The 22956-nt window shown below is 44.6% G+C and overlaps 1 protein-coding gene across 1 annotated transcript in view; it reads left to right on the forward strand.

Moving 5' to 3' along the window:
- Positions 1–22956, forward strand: part of C14H2orf92 (chromosome 14 C2orf92 homolog) — a 39559-nt gene that overhangs the window by 10955 nt on the left and 5648 nt on the right. The window contains exons 4-6 of the mRNA XM_038004172.2: positions 444–527; positions 14098–14196; positions 15424–15495. Of these exons, the coding sequence (XP_037860100.2) occupies positions 444–527; positions 14098–14196; positions 15424–15495 (255 nt within the window). The remainder of the gene's footprint in view (positions 1–443; positions 528–14097; positions 14197–15423; positions 15496–22956) is intronic.

The following is a 22956-nucleotide window of genomic DNA, read 5'->3' on the forward strand; positions in this document are numbered from 1 at the left end:
AGGAACACATTTTTAGCAAAGTACTTGCCTGATTAAGTATATCTTTTCTTAATGATTCGTCAGTGTCTTATTAACAGAGAACTGTCCACTTGTCATTTATTGGGTCAAAGTGATTGTGCTTGAAATCGTTTGGCATACACCATGTAGGCCTTTCTACCAGTTTTCCCGTAGAGTTAATCCTGCCCTGTGCACAAATCTCTCAATGCTTATGCATATTGTCTGTCAAGAGACCATGTGAAAATGAGCTTAGCCCCTGGTGTTGTGTTGGAACTTCAGATGCTTGCAGACACTTCATGACTGCTCTGTGACACTCAGAACAGGTGGGTTCAGGCCAAGTGCATGATGCTGCCCTCAAAATGCCGTGGAGAAGAGTATCAATTTAAAGGGAATACCTGCAGATCCAATGAAAGACTTAATCACAGCCATGGTTTATTTTCCCATAGGCTATTCCCAACGAAAGAGCTTGAACGATGCTGTGTTTGCATCAGGTTCAAAGGAACGTGAGGAACATTTGGCTAAAATATTTGGTAAGTAGCCTTCTGCTCTGAAGCCTTTAGCCTGTGTTTGAAGAGTTACCTGCTTGCATGCTTGTCCCGGGTTGTCACTCAAGTAGCCTCTTCCTGCTGCTTTGAGGGGAAAGCAGCTGCTTTGCCTTGAGGCTGGAATCTGTTTCTCCATGAGTCAAAACCTCAATAAATTAAGCCAAACATGGAAAATAAACACCTGGAAAGGATCCTGCTCCTCAAAGAGTGATCTTTGGAGCAGGAGCAGGGCTACCATCTGGTAGTGTGAGAATACCCTGGGGAGACTGTTTAAAAGAGACATCCCAGGCCGGGCACGGTGACTCAGACCTGTAATCCCAGCACTTTGGGAGGCTGAGGTGGGTGGATCACCTGAGGTCAGGAGTTTGAGACCAGCCTGGCCAACATGGGGAAACCTCATCTCTACTAAAAATACAAAAATCAGGCCGGGCGCGGTGGCTCAAGCCTGTAATCCCAGCACTTTGGGAGGCCGAGACGGGTGGATCACGAGGTCAGGATATCGAGACCATCCTGGCTAACACGGTGAAACCCCGTCTCTACTAAAAAATCCAAAAAACTAGCCGGGCAAGGTGGCGGGCGCCTGTAGTCCCAGCTACGTGGGAGGCTGAGGCAGGAGAGTGGCGTGAACCCGGGAGGCGGAGCTTGCAGCGAGCTGCGATCCGGCCTCTGCAGTCCACCTGGGGGACAGAGCGAGACTCCGTCTCAAAAAAAAAAAAAAAAAAAAAAAATTCAGCCGGGCGTGCTGGCAGGCGCCTATAGTCCCAGCTACTGGGGAGGCTGAGGCAGGATAATTGCTTGAACCTGGGAGGTGGAACTTGCAGTGAGCCGAGATCATGCCGCTGCAATCCAGCCTGGGTGACACAGCAAGACTCCATCTCAGAAAAAAAAAAAAAAGAAAAAGAAAAAAAAGAAAAAGGAAAAAGGAGACACCCCTTGGCCAGGCACAGTGCCTCATACCTATGATCCCAGGGCTTTGGGAGGCCAAGGCGAGAGGATTGCTGGAGGGCAGAAGTTCGGGACCAGCCTGAGCAACATGCCAAAAACCGCTAAAACAACTCCCCCCGACACATGACAAATTAGCCAAGTGTGGTGGCATGTGCCTGTGGTCCTAGCTACTCGGGAGGCTGAGGTGGTGAAGCAGGACGAGCCACAGACAAAACTCCTCAGACACCGAGTTAAAGAAGGAAGGGGTTTATTCGGCCAGGGGCATTGGCAAGACTCCTGTCTCAAGAGCCGAGCCCCCTGAGTGAGCAATTCCTGTCCCTTTTAAGGGCTCACAACTCTCAGGGGGTGCGTGTGAGAGGGTCGTGGTTGACTGAGCAAGCAGGGGGTACGTGACTGGGGGCTGCATGCACCGGTAATTAGATCAGAACAAAACAGGACGGGGATTTTCACAGTGCATTTCTATACAATGTCTGTAATCTATAGATAACAGAACTGATTAAGTCAGGGGTTGATCTTTAACTACCAGGCCCAGGGTGCGGCACTGGGCTGTCTGCGTGTGGATTTCATTTCTGCCTTTTAGTTTTTACTACTTCTTTCTTTGGAGGCAGAAATTGGGCATAAGACAATATGAGGGGTGGTCTCCTCCCTTAGTGGGAGGATCTTTTGAGCCCAGGAGTTTGAGGCTGCCTTGAGCTATGATTGTGCCACTGTACTCCAGCCTGGGCAGCAGAGCTATACTGTCTATTTAAAAAAAAAAAGAGAGAGAGAGACGTCTTATTTCACATTCAGTGATCATTTATGTGAGGTGGGGTGAGACATTTGCATCTCTAGGTTTTAAAGCCCTTCAGGTGATTCTAGGCTGTGACTCATTCATCTACTCCAAGCTTCTCATTTACTATTTGAGAAAAACGAAGGCCCGGATGGAAGGTGGTGGGGTGGGAAGCTCCAGGAATCCGTCCCTTTACCAAAACAACAATTTAGCTGGCAAGAACTACATTTAGTAGCCATGGAATATTGGCGTCTAGTAGAACACTTTCGGTGTCCAAAAGTGAGCTTGATGAAGAGGCTGCTGAATTTCAGCATTTCGGGTAGTGGCTACCATCCTCACTTCCCAAGCCTTGTGACAGGCAGCAGTGTGGATAGCAGTCCACATTCCTAGCGAGGATTGCTGGTGCCAGGGTGGGCAATGGAGACCTGTCTTCTAAAACTCAGGTTGTGTATTTGATTGCTGATTGCTATTTTAGAACACCAAGGAGCTACCACTAAGACTGACCATTGTTTTAACTGGCATTGTTGGCCGGGCGCAGTGGCTCACGCCTGTAATCCCAGCACTTTGGGAGGCCGAGGCGGGCGGATCACGAGGTCAGGAGATCGAGACCATCCTGACTAACACGGTGAAACCCCGTCTCTACTAAAAATACAAAAACTAGCCGGGCGTGGTGGCGGGCATCTGTAGTCCCAGCCACACGGGAGGCTGAGGCAGGAGAATGGCGGGAACCCGGGAGGCGGAGCTTGCAGTGAGTGGAGATTGCGCCACCGCACTCCAGCCTGGGCGACAGAGCAAGACTCCGTCTCAAAAAAACAAAAACAAAAACAAAAATAACTGGCATTGTTAAATGCCAGTTAAAAAACTCCATGGGCTGAAGAGGCTTCCAGGCAACACTGTTGAGGGGATTTAAGGAAATCAGGTTTTTTGTTTTTCTCTTTTTGGAGATAGACACTTAAGGAGACTTTTGTCAGGTCATGGACTAACTTCAGATATAAGAAAACAGAAAACTCAGCAACTCTCACACAACAAGAACTACACACTTTGCAAAACTAGTTTGGAAAAGTTACCAAAAAATTGCTTCAGCCTTCTATAAGCAAAAATCAACAATCACTGAAAGAGAGGATTAGGTTTCCAGAGTTATCAAAATGTAATACACGGAATGTCCATCTCTCAACATAAAATTATAAAACATACAAAGAAACAGGAAAGGATGGCTCATTCACAGGAAAAAGGAATTTGGCAGAACTGGTTCCTGAGGAAACCTGGGAATTAAAATTACTACACAAGATGTTAAATCAACTGTCTTCAAATGTTCACTGAACAAAAGGAGACCATTAACAAATAAGGAAATCAGGAAAACAATATATAAATAATATCAATAAAGAGATAGAAATTATTGAAAAGAGCCAAAAAAATTCTGGAGCTGAAAAGTATAATAAATGAATACTTGGCTCATGCCCATTAATCCTAGAACTTTAGGAGGCCAAGGCGGGTGGATCACGAGGTCAGGAGATCGAGACTATCCTGGCTAACATGGTGAAATCCTATCTCTACTAAAAATATAAAAATTAGCCGGGTGTGGTGGTGGGCACCTGTAGTCCCAGCTACTCGCGAGGCTGAGGCAGGAGAATGGCATGAACCTGGGAGGCAGAGCTTGCAGTGAGCCAAGATGGTGCCACTGCACTCCAGCCTGGGCAACAGAGCAAGACTCTGTCTCGGAAAAAAAAAAAAAAAAAAGAAAGGATCAGCACACTTGAAGATAAGACATTGAAAGTATCCAGCCTGAGATGCAGAAAGAAAAAAAAAAGAGAAAATGAATAGAACATGTGGGACTTGTGGAGCATCATCAGGCATACTAAAATATACATTATGGGAATCTCAGAAGGAGAAGACAGAGAGACCCGAAGAGAATGTTTGAATAAAGAATGGCTCCAAACTTCCTGAATATGTTGAAAGACATGAATATGCACATTCAAGTTGCTCAATGAACTCCAAGCAGGACACTCAGAGATTCACAGTGAAACACGTTATCATCAAATTGTCAAAATCCATACACAAAGGGAATCTTGAAAGCAGTAACAGAGAAGTGACTCATAGCATAAAAGGAACCCTTAGTAAAATTCACCACTCATTTCTCCTCAACAACCACAGAGGGTAGAAGGCAGGATGGCACATTCAAAGTTCTGAAAGAAAAATAATGTAATCAGCAGGGCATGGTGGCTCATGCCTGCAATCCCAGCACTTTGGGAGGCCGATGTGGGCAGATCACATGAGTCCAGGAATTCAAGACCAGCCTGGGCAATATGGCAAAACGCTGTCTCTACTAAAAATACAAAAAAAAAAAAAAAAAAAAAGGGCCGGGCGCGGTGGCTCAAGCCTGTAATCCCAGCACTTTGGGAGGCCGAGACGGGCGGATCACGAGGTCAGGAGATCGAGACCATCCTGGCTAACACGGTGAAACCCCGTCTCTACTAAAAAATACAAAAAACAAACCTAGCCGGGCGTGGTGGCGGCGCCTGTAGTCCCAGCTACTCGGGAGGCTGAGGCAGGAGAATGGCGTAAACCCGGGAGGCGGAGCTTGCAGTGAGCTGAGATCCGGCCACTGCACTCCAGCCTGGGCAACAGAGCCAAACTCCGTCTCAAAAAAAAAAAAAAAAAAAAAAAAATTAGTTGGGTGTGATGGTGCATACCTGTAGTCCCAGCTATTCAGTAAACTGAGGTGGGAGGATCACCTGAGCCTGGGAAGCCCAGGCTGCAGTGAGCTGAGATTGTGCCACTGCATTCCAACCTGGGTGATGGGAGTGAGATCCTTTCTTGAAAAAAAAAAAAGAAAAATACTGTCAAGCAAGAGTTGTCTGACAAAATTATCTTTCCAGAATAAAAGAGAAATAGAACATTTTCAGATAAACAAAAGCTGAGAGACCCGCCTTATGAGAAATGGCAAAGAGAGCCCTTCAGGCTGAAATGAAGGGACGTTTGACAGTCACTTGAAGACATAAGAAAAAAAAAATGCTGGCAAAGGTAACTACCAGTTCTAAAAGTCTTATTGTACTTTAGGTTTCATCTGTAACTTCTGCCTTTTAAAAATATTATTTAAAAGGCAAATGCATGAAATAATAATCTGTTATTATTAATCTATTATTAATTTTTTTTAATAATTATAATTATTAATCTATTATTAATAAATAATAATAACATCTGTTAATGGTCATACAACATATAAGGATAGATTCTGTAATAACAACAATATAAAGGGAAGGGAATAGAGATATATATGTGCAGAGTGTTTGTATACTATTGAAACTAAGTTGATACCATGCAAACTAGGTTGTTATAAATTTAAGATAGCTAGGTGTTTAAGTTTAAACAAATTTTTTTTTTTTTTTGAGACGGAGTCTCGCTCTGTCGCCCAGGCTGGAGTGCAGTGGCCGGATCTCGGCTCACTTCAAGCTCCGCCTCTCGGGTTCACGCCATTCTCCTGCCTCAGCATCCCGAGTAGCTGGGACTACAGGCACCCACCACCTCGCCCAGCTAGTTTTTTGTATTTTTTAGTAGAGACGGGGTTTGTGTTAGCCGGGATGGTCTCGATCTCCTGACCTCGTGATCCACCCATCTTGGCCTCCCAAAGTGCTGGGATTACAGGCTTGAGCCACCGCGCCTGGCTAAACAAATTTTAACTTAACTAGTTTAGGTGTTTCCAAGGTAACCAGTAAATAATAACTAAAAAAAGATGGAATAAAAGAGTAAAAGAGTTGAAGCCATGCAGGGTGGCTCATGCCTGTAATCCCAGCCCTTTGAGAGGCTGAGGTTGGGGGATCACCTGAGGGCAGGAGTTTGAGACCAGCCTGGCCAACATGATGAAACCCCGTCTCTACTGAAAATACACAAATTAGTCGGGTGTGGTGGCAGGTGTCTGTAATCCCAGCTACTTGGAAGCCTGAGACAGGAGAATTGCTTGAACCTGGGAGGCGGAGGTTGCCATGAGCCAAGATCACGCCGTTGCACTCCAGCTTGGGGAACAAGAGCAATACTCTATCTCAAAAAAAAAAAAAAAAAGAAAAAAGAAAAAGAAAGAGTCAAATGGAACATTATAAAGAACCAACTTAAAAAAAAAAAAAGCAGTAATGGGGGAATGAGGAGCAAAAGAAAACACACATAAAACACAAACCCCTAAATGACTGAAAACACAACACACATACACACAACAAATAGCAAAATGGCCAGGCCTGGTGGCCCATGCCTGTAAGCGCAGCACTTTGGGAGGCTGAGGCGGGCAGATCACTTAAGCTCAGGAGTTCAAGACCAGCCTGGCCAACACGGTGAAACCCCGTCTTTACTAAAATACAGAAATTAGCTGAGCGTGGTGGTACATGCCTGTAATCCCAGCTACTCAGGAGGCTGAGTCAGGAGAATGGTGTGAACCCAGGAGGCGGAGCTTGCAGTGAGCCGAGATGGTGCCACTGCACTCTAGCCTGGGCAACAGTGAAAGACTCCGTCTCAAAAAAAAAAAAGGGGGGGGTCTTAAATAAATAACCTAATTGTACACCTAAAGGAACTAGAAAAAGAACAGCATATTAAGTTGAAAGCCAGAAGAAAGAAGGAAATAGTAAAGTATACAGAGGAAAGAAGTGAAATAACAGAAAATAGAAGAGAACTGATGAAACCCAAAATTAGTTACTTAAAAACACCAACAAAATTGACAAACTTCTAGCTAGATTGGCAAAGAAAGAAGAGGACCCATTATTAATTCAGAAATTAGAGTGGGAATATTACTACTGATTTTCTGGAAATAGAAAGGATTTAATGAGAGAAGAATATGAGCATTTGTATGCTCACAAATTGGAAGACCTAGATGAAATTTTGAAATTCCTGGAAGCACATGAACTAGCAAAATTGACTCCAGAAGAAATAAGAAAATCTGAATAGACACATAACAAGTAAGGAGAATGAATCAGTAATCAAAACTTTCCAATGAAGAAAGTCTAGAATTAGATGTGTTCTCTGGCAAAATCTGCAAAAGCTATAAATAGAGATAACACCAGTCCTCAAACTCTTCCAAAAAGCTGAAGAGGAAGAAACACTTCCTAGCTTACTCTAAGAGGCCAGTATGGCCCTGATACCAAAGGCAGACAAAGTCACTACAGGAAGACTAAAAACAAATGCCTCTTGTAGACAGAAAAATCCTCAACAGAACGTTAGCTAACCAAATCCAATAGCCTATTAAAAGGACTATTCACCAGACCAAGAAGGATTTATTTCTGGAACAGAAGGATGGTTGAACGTAATAAAAATCAATCACTGTAATATACCACATTAATATAACGAAGGAGGAAAACTATCATTTCAATTGATGCAGATACAGTATTTGACAAATTTCAACACCCTTTCATGATTAAAAAAAAAAAAAAACAACAACAACAACTTAACAAACTAGAAACAGAACAAAACTACCACAACATAATAAAGGCCTGTTTGAAAAACCCACTGATGATATCATGCTCAATGGTGAAAGACTGGAAGCTTTCCTCAAAGATCAGGAACAGGGCAAGGATGCCTGCTCTCACCAATTCTATTCAGTACATTACTGGAAGTCATAGCCAGAGTCATTAGGCAAGAAAAAGAAATGAGTCATCCAAATTGGAAAGGAAGAAGTCTCTGGTTGCAGATGACTTGATCTTATATGTTGAAAACCATATAGACTACACACACACACACGTTAGAACCAGTAAATGAATTTAGCAAAATTGTGGGGTACAAATTGAACACACAAAAATCAGTTGTGTAGTTGTGTTTTTATACACTAACAATATATTATATTGTTATATATATAATATATATATTATATTGTTAGTGTATATATTGTTAGTGTATGTATTGTTAGTGTATCCAAACAAGATAGGAGAACAATTAATTCCATTTACAATTATATCAAAAACAATAAAATATTTAGAGATAAATTTAGCCAAGAAAGTGAAAGACTTATACCGATACTGAAAACTACAAAGAATTGATGAAAGAAAATAGAGAGACAAAGAATCTCATGTTCATGGACTGAAAAACTTAATATTGTTAAGATGTCAAAATTGACCTGGCATGGTGGCTCACACCTGTAATTTTAGCACTTGGGAGGCTGAGGCGAGAGGATCACTTGAGCCCAGGTGTTTGAGATCCAGCCTGGGCAGCACAGTAAGATCTGGTATCTATTTAAAAAAAAAAAAAAAAAAAAAAAAAAAAAAAAAGATGTCAAAGTTGCCCAGAGTGATCTGCACATTCAATATAATCCCTATCAAAATCTCAAGAGCTTTTTTCCCAGCGAGAGAAAAATCCACCATAAGATTCATATGGAATTTCAAATGCTCCAAACAGCAAAAATAGTCCTGAAAAAGAAAAAAAAAGTTGGAGGAATTTCACTTTCTCATTTGAAAACTTGCTACAAAGCCCAGTTATCCAAACAGTGTGATACTAGTGTAAGGCTAATCACATAAACCCGTAGAATAAAATAGAAAGTTCAGAAAGAAATGCATATGTCTATGGTCAGTTGATTTTCTTTTTTTTTTTTTTTTTTTTTTTTTTGTGATGGAGTCTCACTCTGTCGTCCAGGCTGGAGTGCAGTGGTGTGATCTTGGCTCACTGCAACCTTCAGCTCCTGGATCCCAGTTCAAGCAGTTATCTTGCCTCAGCCTCCTGACTAGCTGGGATTACAGGTACCCGCCACCATGCCCAGCTAATTTTTTTTTTTTTTTTTTTAGACAGCGTCTCGCTCTGTCACTCAGGCTGGATTACAGTGATGCGATCTCAGCTCACTGCAAGCTCTGCCTCCGGGGTTCATGCCATTCTCCTGTCTCAGCCTCCCGAGTAGCTGGGACTACAGGCGCCCGCCACCATGCCTTGCTAATTTTTTGTAATTTTCGTAGAGACAGGGTTTCACTGTGTTAGCCAGGATGGTCTCGATCTCCTGACCTCATGATTTGCCCACCTTGGTCTCCCAAAGTGCTGGGATTACAGGCATGAGCCATTGTGCCTGGCCAGTCAATTGATTTTCAACAAGGGTGTCAAAGCCAACAGAGTGGAAATAACAGTCTCTTAAACAAATGGTCCTGGGGAAACTGGAAGGTCACAGGCAAAATAATGAAGCTAGCTCATTACCTTATAACATATACAAAAATTCAAAGTGGGTCAATGGTCTAAATTTATGAGCAAAAACTACTAGTCTCTTAGAAGTAAACATACGTGAAAATCTTCATGACCTTGAATTAGGCATGTGGTATTTTAAGTTTGACACCAAAAGCAGGCAAAAAGAGAAAAAATAGCTAAATTGGGCATCGTCAAAATTAGAAACTGTTGTATATCAAAGGCATTTCTCCCACAGAATGAGAGAAAACGTTTGCAAATCACATATCTGATGAGGGATCAATATCCAGAAGACACGGCAAACTCCTGTAATTTAACAACAACAAAACAAACAACCCACTCCAAAAATGGGCAAATAACTTGAATAGCCATTTTCCAAAGAAGATACACAAATGGCCAATAAACACATAAAAAGATGCTCAACATCGTTAGTCATTAGGCAAATGCAAAAAACCACTATTCACACTTCTTAGAATGGCTATTTTTTTTTTTTTTTTTTTTTTTGAGACAGAGTCTCGCTCTGTCGCCCAGGCTGGAGCGCAGTGGCGCGATCTTGGCTCACTGCAAGCTCCACCTCCTGGGTTCACGCCATTCTCCTGCCTCAGCCTCCTGAGTAGCTGGGACTACAGGCGCCCACCATCACGCCCAGCTAATTTTTTGTGTTTGTAGTAGAGACGGGGTTTCACTGTGAAACCCCATCTGTGTGTTAGCCAGGTGGTCTTGATCTCCTGACCTCGTGATCCGCCTGCCTCGGCCTCCCAAAGTGCTGGGATTACAGGCGTGAGCCACCATGTCCAGCCTTTTTTTTTCTTTTTTTGAGACAAAGTCTTGCTCTGTCACCCAGGCTGGAGTGCAGTGGTGCGATCTCGGATTACTGCAACCTCAACCTACCAAGTTCAAGCAATTCTCCTGCCTCAGCCTCCCTACTAGCTGGGATTATAGTGCCTGCCACCAAACCTGGCTAATTTTTGCATTTTTAGTAGAGATGGGGTTTTGCCATGTGGGCCAGGCTGGTCACGAACTCCTGACCTCAGGTGATCTGCCCACCTTGGCCTCCCAAAGTGCTGGGATTACAGGTGTGAGCCACCATGCCCAGTCAGAATGGCTTTTTTTTTTTTTTTTTTTTTTTAAAGAAAAATAACAGATGTTGGTGAGGATGAAGGAAACTGAAACCCTCATACATTGCTGGTGGGAAGGTAAGATGGTATAGCTGCTACATGTCCATTTTTTGCTGCTATAATGGAATACCACAGGCTGGGTAATTTGTAATAAATTGAAATTTATTGGCTCACAATTCTGAAGGCTGGAAAGTCCAAGACTGAGGGGCCAGCATCTGGCAAGAACCTTCTTGCTGTATCGTCATCCCATGGCAGAAAGCAGAAATGCCATAGAGGGTGAAAGACAGAGCAAGGGAGGGTGGAACTTGTCCTTTTACATGGTATGTACTCTTGTGATAACTAACCCATTCCTGTGATAACCATATTAATCTCTTAATGAGGGCACAATTTCCATGACCCAAACACCTCCACTAGGCCCTGCCTCCTAACATGACGACCACATTGGGAATCAAATTTCCAGCACATGAAACTTGAGGACACATTTAAACCATAGCAATGGGTATAGAGTTTCTGTTTCAGTTTTTTTTTTTTTTTTTTTTTTTTTTTTTTGAGATGGAGTCTCGCCCTGTTACCCAGGCTGGAATGCAATGGTGCAATATCGGCTCACTGCAACCTTTGCCTCCCTGGTTCAAGTGATTCTCTTGCCTCAGCCTCCTCAGTAGCTGGGATTACAGGCATGTGCTACCATGCCTGGCTAATTTTTTGTATTTTTAGTAGAGATGGGGTTTCACCATGTTGGTCAGGCTGGTCTCGAACTCCTGACCTCATGCTCTGCCTGCCTCAGCCTCCCAAAGTGCTGGGATTACAGTCGTGAGCCACTGTGCCTGCCCGTTTCAGTTGATTGAAAAGTTCTGGGCCGGGCGCGGTGGCTCACGGCTATAATCCCAGCACTTTGGGAGGCCGAGATGGGTGGATCACGAGGTCAGGCGATCGAGCCCATCCTGGCTAACACGGTGAAACCCCATCTCTACTAAAAATACAAAAATTAGCCGGGCGTGGTGGCGGGCGCCTGTAGTCCCAGCTACTCGGGAGGCTGAGGCAGGAGAATGGCGTGAACCCAGGAGGTGGAGCTTGCAGTGAGTGGAGATAGCGCCACCGCACTCCAGCCTGGGCGACAGAGCGAGACTCCGTCTCAAAAAAAAAAAAAGTTCTGGAGGCCAAGTGCCTCAATCTCAGCACTTTGGGTGGTCAAGGCAAGTGGAATTGCTTGAGGTTAGAAGTTCAAGACCAGCCTGGCCAACATGGTGAAACCCCGTCTCTACTAAAAGTTTTTAAAAAATTAGCTGAGTATGGTGGCATGAGCCTGTAGTTCCAGCTAGTTGGGAGACTGAGGTGGGAGGACGTTTGAGCCTGGCGGGCAGAGGTGGCAGTGAGCTGAGGTTGCACTACTGCACTCCAGCCTGGAGTTCTGAAAATAAATAGTGGTGATGTTTACATACAACTGTGAATGTTTTGAATGCCCTTAAATTGTACAATTAAATAGAGTGAAAAATGGGCCAGGTATTGTGGCTCATGCCTGTAATTTCAACACTTTGCGAGGCTGAGGTGGGAGGATCACTTGAGGCCAGGAGTTCCAGACCAGCCTAGGCAACATAGTTACACCCTGTTCCTACAAAAACTTAAAACATGAGCCGAGTGTGGTGACGCATGCCTGTAGTCTCAGCTACTCGGGAGGCTGAGGCGGGAGGATCGCTTGAGGCCAAGAGTTCAAGGTTTCAGTGAGCTATGATTATACCACAGCAGTTCAGCTTGGGTGACACAGCGAGACTTTGTCTCTAAATAAATAGTAGAAATGGAAATTTTATGTTAAGTGTATTTTACCACCACCACAAAAAAGCTAAAGCCAAGGCCCAGGGAAGTCCTCTTTAGCAAAGAGCTGAGACGGAGAAAAGGGTTCTGAACCACAGCTGTCTGCTGAAGGAAGCTGTGCAAATGCCAGTGAAGTCTCTCCTGAGGGTACCAGGGCTGTGCGTCGGGAGCGAAGGTTGAGGGTCGCCTCAGGTGTGAGAAGGAGCAACCGGGAGAGTGGCACTGATGCTTCCCCCCGGGTTAGGAGGCATTCGGATCACAGAGCGATGCCTGTTCATTCCTGCTTGCAAGGGAGCAGATCTCTCGACACCCGGTGGGTCTCCGTTCCGGCAGCTGTCCGTGTCAGGAGCGCTGGGCCTGCTCCTCCCCATGGAGCCATCACAGAGGCCTCGGGCAGTCTGCATAGACCACTGCCTGGCCGGTGATCAGGAGGGATGAATGAGCAGATGCAGGCAGCACTTGCGGTCCCCCTCGCTGTACCCTCAGCACCTGCTGTCTAGGAGGCAGAAGCCTTGTCTCAGCCTCGCAGGTGACCCCAGTGTCTCTGAATGCAACCCCATATGTGTAGGAGGCGGGTGATTGCATCTGAAGATGGGAGAAGAGTTGGGGGTTTGCGAAGCTCCCATCACCCCTCAAGAGCCCACTGACCGGCCCAGCTCCCGCCAGGTGGGCCTTGGCATTGGAGGCCACGGCTCAACTCTGCAGTTCCCTCTGGGCAGCATTTCCAGGGACTCGTAGATCCCCATGGTCCTCAAGGAGGGGTGGTGAGAGCAGCTCCTCATTGTCGTGGTGACCCTGATGGTTCATTTTCTGGTGTCTCTGTGGCGAGCTCCTGTTACGTCAAGTGAGTGAAAACCACCGAGAACCAGCAGCCCCAGAAATGCACCGAGAATAAATACAGGATAAGTGGGGTTTGTGAGGACTGTTTTCTGTGTCTTAGCAAGGACAGCCTAGAGGGGAAGGTAAAACTGCTTCCCAGGGAAGCCAGAAGCCTGAGAACTTAAAAGGGAAGGAGAACTTAATACATTTCAAAAATGTAACCCTCATGAATTAGCAACACTTTTATAAACAAAGAACTTTCTGAGCTTATAGAATCTGTTCTGATTCATCTGTGCCCCAACAAACTTTACCCTATTTTTTTTTTTTGAGACGGAGTCTCGCTTTGTCACCCAGGCTAGAGTGCAGTGGCTGGATCTCAGCTCACTGCAAGCTCCGCCTCCCAGGTTCACGCCATTCTCCTGCCTCAGCCTCCCAGGTAGCTGGGACTACAGGCGCCGCCACCTCGCCTGGCTAGTTTTTTGTATTTTTAGTAGAGATGGCGTTTCACCATGTTAGCCAGGATGGTCTCGATCTCCTGACCTCGTGATCCGCCCGTCTCGGCCTCCCAAAGTGCTGGGATTACAGGCGTGAACCACCGTGCCCGGCCAAACTTTACCCTATTTTTAAGAGTCATCTTGCGAACAGCCTCAAAGGTGCATCAGAATGACAACAGGAACAAGAAGAATTATTAGGGCACGAAGTATCGGGAGATCTGGGGCCATATATCTATAGTGCGCAGTGTTCACTGCCCAGGATGTCTCAGACAATCACAGTTTTCCAGAAATGATTTCGGTAATTGGAGTTTTCCTTCCCAAGACAAGGCATTTTAGGGAATAGTGTCCCATATCCGTGGAGTTTGCGTCACGTAGTCACTATATTCATAGACTGCTTTAGGTACTTACAGAGCAAAAGATATCAGTCCTGCAATGCTGCCATTAACGTGCCTTTGTTTGCTTCACTGGAGATGAAATTCTGCTGCAGGTGTTTCCCACGGTTCCGTATGACCCGTCATTTAGCGAAACAACAGCAGTCCGATCCATTACAAAGACAGACATGAGAAAAGGCAAGTGTATGCCGTTAACACAGTAAGTGCACACATTTCTGTAGGCCTGTGTGTTGTCTTCAATGTGCTATTATCATCCTGGCAGTCTCTAAACCAGCTGCTGGTGGGGCAAAGCCAAATGGAGATAGGAAGGAAACAACTGTCTGAAATCCTCTCTGTAACCTTCCCCCGGCTGTGGAGTCTGTGCTCCGAAGCGTGACTATCCCTGTATTTTGGGGTGATCCTTGATGTGCAGTGTTAGGCAGGTTCTGCCACCCTGGAGGTATTCAGAGGACAGAAACCTGATCTGCAAGCGGGGTTCCCCGTTCCCGACAACAGGAGCCCCTAGCAGCATCATAACTTTCAACCCAACACACGAATCCTAAGTGCACAATGTGCTTTGAGAGGGTTAGTGCAGTCATTAATACCCCATTCAGTGGATGATAAAACAAGACTAAAAAATGACTTAGCTTAGGCACACCCAGAGAAATGGCACATGTGAAGAGCGCACTCTTTCCCAAAAAGCAGCTTCATATTAGGGGAAACATTTAGCACGTTGGGAATTAAGATAGGTGTCTGCTCACAATAATAAGGATAGAATAGCGTACTGGAAATCTGCCAGCTGTGGGTGCAAGTGCCCCAGGCAGGGAGGGGGAACGGGCACTGTGTTGGTATTCTGCAGACAGATGTTTGCGCCCCACTTCCTGAGGGTAGTCTCCCTGAGGGTAGTCCAGGACAACTGCCTGGGCACCTCTGCAGTCGGCAGTGAGGCGGCCCTGCTCTCTACATCAAGGCATTCACTTTCAAACACACATTTGCTCTTACAAGTTGAGTTCTATATTAGCATTTCAACTTAGAAATGGAAAACAAGGTCAGGTGCGGTGGCTCACGCCTGTAATCCCAGCACTTTGGGAGGCCAAGGTGAGTGGATCACTTGAGGTCAGGAGTTCGAGGCCAGCCTGACCAACATGGCGAAACCCTGTCTCTACTAAACATACAAAAAATTAACTGGGCATGGTGGCGCATGCCTGTAGACCCAGCTACTTGGGAGGCTGAGACATGAGAATCACTTGGACCCGGGAGGTGGGGTCGTGCCACTGCACTCCAGCCTGGGTGACAGCGAGACTCTGTCTCAAAAGACAAAAAAACAAAAAACGGAATACAAAATATGGGCCCAAGGTGCTTGCAAATGTGTACTGATGAAGATCCTTTTTCTTCTTTTTTTTTTTTTCATGTGTCTTATCAAAGCAACCAGTGTTGCTTGGAATTCTCCTGAACCAGAATATTTCCTTGGCAGTGTGGACAAAATTCCCGATAAAGGTAAATGCAAATGCATAAAATTGGAATTGAGGGTTGATAAGTCGTCGTTCTTCTCCCCCCCCTTTTTTTTTTCAATGGAGTCTCGCTCTGTCACCCAGGCTGAAGTGCGGCGGCACAATCTCGGCTCACCGCAAGCTTCGCCTCCCAGGTTCACGCCATTCTCCTGCCTCAGCCTTCCGAGTAGCTGTGACTATGGGCGCCCGCCACCACGCCTGGCTAGTTTTTTGTATTTTTTAGTAGAGACAGGTTTTTACTGTGTTAGCCAGGATGGTGTCGATCTCCTGACCTCATGACCCACCCGCCTCGACCTCCCAAGGTGCTGGGATTACAGGTGTGAGCCACTGGGCCGGCCCCTCTTTTTCCTCTTACCTGAGTTCAGAGCTGAGGGTCTGGCAGATGATGCTCAGACTCTCTTGTAGAGAGACACCTGTACTTGGCTGCACAACGTGGGTGCTTCACCCTGAACTAGGAAGAGTTCCCCAATCACTGGTAAGGTTTTGGATACCCATGGTTTCCCCAGATGCCCCTCTGTGCGAGTCTGCTTCTGTGATATGTACAGCATGGAGGAGCAGATCAGAATGTTTATTCTCTGCAGGCAGACAGATGCTAGCCAGGAGGGAGAGAGAGCAGGCCACAGACAGCTGGTGCCTCCTCCCAAACTGACCTGGGCAGGTCCTTTCCCCCCTGGGGTGGTGGGGCTGGGCAGGGGCTGAGCACATTGGTGAGGTGCTGCCCCAGAGGGATTCTCCCCTCCTCCTCAGGTGTGTGGGAAAGCGCTGCCTCTAGCCAGGAGCAGAGGCTCATCTGAGCGATCTGATCAGGCTGGAGGGAGACTGGCTCCGAAGACAGGATGAACAGCTAGAATCCGTGAAGCATTTCTCCCCTAGAAAGACTTAAAAGATTTAAAAGAAAAAAACCAGGCCAAATAGGTCACTGTCTGAGCTGGGAAATACATGGTCTTTGCAGGATTATGTACCTGGCCAGGGGTTCCCGGGCCGCACCGTGCATCAGCCAGAGGTAGGGACTAGGGAATGGGAAGAGCTGATTAAAAATCCTTATTCCTGGCCGGGCGATGTGGCTCCCCTGAAGTCAGGAGTTCGAGACCAGCTACTCGGGAAGCTGAGGCAGGAGAATTGCTTGAACCCGGGAGGCAGAGGTTGCGGGGAGCCGAGATCGCGGCACTGCACTCCAGCCTGGGCAACAAGAGCGAAACTCCGTGCTGAGATTATAGGCGTGAGCCACCGTGCCTGAAAAGAGTATGTTTTCATGTCTTGTCGGACTAGTTCCCCTTTTGCAGTTTTTGTTTTTTCATTGTCTTCCTGGCTATTTTTGCATGTTTGTTTTTCCATGTGAACTTTAGCATCAACTTGTCTAACTTCATCCAAAGGCTTTCGGTATTCTGACTGGCATTGCCTCAAATTTATACGACAATATTCACTTTGGGAAAACAGATGTTAGGTCATCCTATGCTAGAAATGGGAATGCCTTTCCAGTTCTTCAAGTTTATTTTCAGTGTGTGTTAAAGTTTTCCTTACATAGATTTTTACATGGATCTTCTTAAGTTTATTCCTAAGTCACTTAATTTTCTATGTTGCTATTGTAAGAGAGGGGGTTTCTCTATCATTATACCTTCTACCTACTTAATGTTTGGAAATAGGAAGGCTTGCTTTTTGGATATGAATTTTATGTCCTATTGCCTTATTCAATTCTACATATACTGTTATATAGATAGTTTTACTTCTTTTTTTTTTTTTTTGAGATGGAGTCTCACTCTGTTGCCCAGGCTGGAGTGCAGTGGCATGATCTCAGCTCACTGCAACCTCCGCCTCCCAGGTTCAAGCGATCCTCCTGCCTCAGCCTCCCGAGTAGCTGGGACTACAAGCACGCGCCACCATGCCCAGCTAATTTTTGTTAGAGACAGGGTTTCACCATGTTGGCCAGGCTGGCCTCCAACTCCTGACCTCAAGTGATCTGCCCTCCTTGGCCTCCCAAAGTGCTGGGATTACAGGTATGAGCCACCATGCCCAGCCAGTTTTACACCTTTACCTATTGTTATGCCTCTACCTGATTTATTTATCATGTTTAATTACATTGCTAATACCTCTAGGTTAATCTTGAGTGGTTGCTGGAGATACAGTGGGCATCCTGCTTTGTTCTTGCTCTTGGAGAAAATGCCTCTTGAGTTTCCTGATTAAGAGTCTGGTTATAGGACTAATATGAATAAGAGATTATCTGTATATCTATCCTTCCGTCTACACACATACATGTAAATATATACGCATACATATATTTATACTGAAAATGATAATGTATCTGTCCAAAAAATACTTTTGGGTATTTTTTTCTGTTTCTATGAGTTGAGTTACTTTAGATATCTCATGTAAGTTGAATCATACAGTATTTGTCTTTTTGTGCTTGGTTTAGTTCACATAGTATAATGTCCTTAAGGTTAATCCATGTTATAGCATATGACAGAATTTCCTTTCTTTTTAAGGCTGAATAATATTCTATTGTATGTATATACCATATTTTCTTTATCCATTTATCTGTTGTTGGACACTTGGGTTGCTCTCATGTCTTGGTTATTGTAAATAATGCTGCAATTGGCCAGGCTTGGTGGCTCAAGCCTGTAATCCCAGCACTTTGGGAGGCCAAGACGGGCGGATCACGAGGTCAGGAGATCGAGACCATCCTGGCTAACACAGTGAAACCCCATCTCTACTAAAAAAATTACAAAAAACTAGCCGGGCGTGATGGCAGGTGCCTGTAGTCCCAGCTACTCAGGAGGCTGAGGCAGGAGAATGGCGTGAACCCAGGAGGCAGAGCTTGCAGTGAGCTGAGATCCAGCCACTGCACTCCAGCCTGGGCGACAGAGCGAGACTCCGTCTCAAAAAAAAAAAAAAAAATAACACTGCAATGAATATGGGTATGCAAATATCTCCAAGATCCTGTTTTCAATTCTTTAGGATATATATCCAGAAGTGGGATTGTGGGGTCATATGGTAAATCTATCTTTAATTTTTTGAAGAACCTCCGTATTGTTTCCATAGCAGCTGCACTGTTTTACATTCCCACCAATATTTGCAAGAGTTCCCATTTCTTCACATCCTTACTAACATTTGTTATGACGTATTTGCTTGAGTATTTAAAAAATCAGGAATAGGTGGGTGTTGAATTTTTGGAACTAATCATATGATTCTTTTCCTTAAGTCTATTAAGATTATATATATGATAATAATGAATTTCCTAATGTCAAACCAACCTTGCATTCCTAGAATAAATTCTACTTGGTCATAGTGAGGCTGGGAGAGTCCAGTCACTGCTCAGGAATCTTGGGCTTGGGCCCAGCCTTTTCCTCTGCTTCAGCACATCTGCGTTGTCACTCAGACTGGCAGAGGACTGGGAGGGAGCCTTAGGGTTCCTTCAGCCACCAAGAAAGCAGCAGGTCCTTGTATAGATATGTAGACTGAGCCATGATTTATAACTTTTAATTATTGATGCATATGGTAGGTGTTTCTCCATTTGTATTCTTTTTCAATTTTTAAAAATTATTATAGAATACACATAATATGAAATTTTACCATCTTAACCATTTTTGAGGGCACAGTTCAGTGGTATTAAATACATTCATAATGTATGACCATCACCAACATTCATCTCCAGAACTCTTTTCATCTTATAAAACCAAAACTCTTTACGCATTAAATAATAACCATCCATTCCCCCATCTCTGCATCCCCTGGCAACCACCGTTCTACTTTCTGTTGATTTTGACTACTTTAAATATCTCACGTAAGTGCAATCATAGAGTATTTGTCTTTTTGTTACTGACATTTCATTTTGCATAATGTCCTCAAGATTCATCCATGTTGTGGCATATTTCAGAATGTTCTTTCTTTTTGAAGCTGAGTAATATTCCATTGTGTGTCTCTACCATGTTTTGTTTACTCACTTATCCCTTGATGGCTATTTGGGTTGCTTCCACATTTTAGCCTTGTGAATCATCCTGTTATGAACATGGATGTACAAATAATTCTTTGAGACCTTGCTTTCAGTTATTTTGGGTACATACTGAGAAGTGAAATTGCTGGATGATATGGTGATTTTGGTTTTAATTTTCTGAGGAACTGCCATACTGTTTCCCATCATGGCAGTAACATTTTACATTCCTACCAACAGCACACAAGGGTTTCACTTTCTCCACATCCTTGCCAACACGTGTTATTTTCTTTTTGTTTGTTTTTTTGAGACAAAAGTCTCACTCTGTAGCCCGGGCTAGAATGCAGTGGCATAATTGATCTCAGTTCACTGCAGCCTCCGCCTCCCAGTTTCAAGCGATTCTCCTGCTTCAGCCTCCCAAGCCTCCCAAGTAGCTAGAACTACAGGCACGTGCCACTGCACCAGGCTAATTTTTTATATTTTTTAGTAGAGATGGGAATTCACCATATTGGACAGGCTGGCCTTGAACTCCCAACCTCAGGTATTCCACCTGCCTTGGCTTCCCAAAGTGCTAGGATTACAGGCATGAGTGGCCGCACCCAGCCTATTTTCTGTTTTTTTGATAGTAGCCATCCTAATGGATATGAGGCGGTATTTCATTGTAGTTTTGGTTTGCAATTCCCTAATGATTACTGATGTTGAGCATCCTTTGAAGTTCTATTTGCCATTTGTATATCTTCTTCGGAAAAATGTCTATTCAAGTTCTTTGCCTATTTTGGAATCAGTTGTTTATATTTTTGTGTTTTGTTGGGTGTCAGGAGTTCTCTTTGTAGTCTGGGTATCATTCCCTTACCAGATAAACAATTTGCAAATGTTTTCTCCCATTCTGGGTGGGGTACCTTTTTATTCTGTTGACACTGTCTTTTGATGCACAGAATTTTAAAATTTGCTTAAAGTCCAATTTGTCGATTTTTTCTTTGGTGGCCTGTGCCTTTGGTATCAAACCCAAGAAATAATTTCCGAATCCAATGTCATAAAGTTTCTGCCCTACGTTTTCCTCTAAAAGTATTTATAGTTCTAGGCATTACGTTTAGGTCTTTGGTCCACTGTGAGTTAAATTTTGTTTATGGTGTTGGATAAGGATCTAACTTTATTATTTTGCATGTGGGTATCCTGTTTTCCTAGTACCATTTGTTAACCTATTAAAATTATTGTGCTGGTTTTGCAAATGTTAGGTGTGGTCTGCCCAGGTATGTATATTACAGTGCCAAGATACCTCTGCCCCTGAATAATGTACCTTCACCCTTGAATAAGAAAATGCCCCTGAATAATTTACCTTCATCCCTGAATAATCATTGTTCAAGTAAAATTAAAAGATATGCTTGGGGAATAGAAAGCCTACTATCTAGCTTGATCTTTTGATTTCTAAAACTGTTTCTTCAGTCCATTGCTTTCACATAATTTTACTTTCAAATCTTTATTTTTCCTTCAGGAGGAACCAGGACAACATTTTTTTTTCTTTTCTTTTCTTTTCTTTTTTTTGAGATGGAGTCTCACTCTGTCATCCAGGCTGGAGTGCAGTGGCACAGTCTCAGCTCATTGCAACCTCTGCTTCCCAAGTTCAAGTGATTCTCCTATCTCAGCCTCCCGAGTACCTGGGACTACAGGCGCACACTACCGTGACTGGCAGTCTTAGCTAGCAAGACAGGTTTAGCAGGGTGGCTCTGACTCAGAGTCGAGGTTACAGTCGAGATTCTTCCAGATTCATTCTCTCACTCAAGACCTAACTACTGATCTCTCCTACCCAGCGGGAGGTACTGTGCTGGAAGCTAGTACTCAGTGAGGCATTCTTGTCCTCCAAGAGCTCCCCACAGCTCTTAGGAGAGTCAATCGAATCAATAAATAACTGTTAGATATAAACATGCTAACACTGAAGTTCTTTTAAAAGTGCTTACGTTGTATTTGCACAGACTTCTGGGAGAACAAGAGGCTGATCTCCTTAATAGGGTTTTTCCAAGTAGGAAGAGTGAGGGAAGAAGAGGGCTGAGAAGAACCCGCAGGCAGTGACAAAGCTCATGTCTGCCACCTGAGAGGACTGATCAGATCCATCTTCAGAGGGTGGGAGCTGCTCTCAGGCTACTCCGCAGGGACAGTAAATTCTAGACCACACTGCACCTCCTCCTTGGCAGCAGTGACCATTCAAAAAAAAAAAAGAAAAGAAAAGAAAAAGGAAAAAAGTCTGGGTGTGGTGGCTCACGCCTGTAATCCCAGCACTTTGGGAGGCCGAGGCAGGTGGATCAGCTGAGGTCAGGAGTTCGAGATCAGCCTGACCAACATGGTGAAACCTCATCTCTACTAAAAATACAAATGTTAGCTGGGCGTGGTAGTGTATCCCTGTAATCACAGCTACTTGGGAGGCTGAGGTAGGAAAATCGCTTGAACCTGGGAGGCGGAGGTTGCTGTGAGCCGAGATGGTGCCACTGCACTCCAGCCTGGGGGACAGAGTGAGACTCCGTCTCAAAAAAAAAAAAAAAAAATCAGTGGTCAGCCGGGCGCGGTGGCTCAAGCCTGTAATCCTAGCACTTTGGGAGGCCGAGACGGGCGGATCACGAGGTCAGGAGATCGAGACCATCCTGGCTAATATGGTGAAACCCCGTCTCTACTAAAAAATACAAAAAACTAACCGGGCGAGGTGGCGGGCGCCTGTAGTCCCAGCTACTCGGGAGGCTGAGGCAGGAGAATGGCGTAAACAGAGCTTGCAGTGAGCTGAGATCCGGCCACTGTACTCCAGCCTGGGCGACAAAGCGAGACTCCGTCTCAAAAAAAAAAAAAAAAAAAATCAATGGTCAAAAACATCTCGATAGGAGGAGGAGTGGGGAAATGACCATTCTGAGAAGTGAAGTGTCTTGTAAAAGGTGTGCCCAGGTCTGTGGACAGCAGCTGTAGCTCTCGATGATCGTACGTCCACTGAATGGAATGTAGCATCAGTCCTAGCAATAACATGCTGTTAACTTGTAACCAAAGGCTCACGTCAATGTTAGAGTCTCCAAAACACAGAGAAGTATGAAGATGTAAGACTTCAACTTTTCCTTGAGCACAAAGTCAAACTGTCTTGGTTCTGCACTCCTTTAAGAAGGTTTTCACCAAGCCCAGCACATGCTTGATTGGCAGCTTGGGTTGAGCGTACAGCATGGAAGGACGGGAGAATTGCTCTTGTAATGGGCGGCTGCTCCTGTCATAGTTAATAGTTGTAAAGTTGAAAAGAAGTCTGGAAATGAAACTGTTGGTTAAAAATTTGATAATTATGCTTATTTTTTCCCACAAAAAAATAATCCAACAATTGATCAAATGCAACCCATCAAACGTAAAAGACGCCTTCAGACTCTTCATAGAACCTTAGGTAAATGAAAACTTCGTCCATACTGACGATAAGAATAGGCAGTGGCTCTTAATTCTGTCGTCTTTTGCCTCCGGTAGAGAAAGAGTGAAAATGTGTTCCCATGTCAGGTCTACCATTGCTAC

The sequence above is a fragment of the Chlorocebus sabaeus genome, chromosome 14, assembly GCF_047675955.1.
Source record: "Chlorocebus sabaeus isolate Y175 chromosome 14, mChlSab1.0.hap1, whole genome shotgun sequence".
Lineage (NCBI taxonomy): Eukaryota > Metazoa > Chordata > Mammalia > Primates > Cercopithecidae > Chlorocebus > Chlorocebus sabaeus.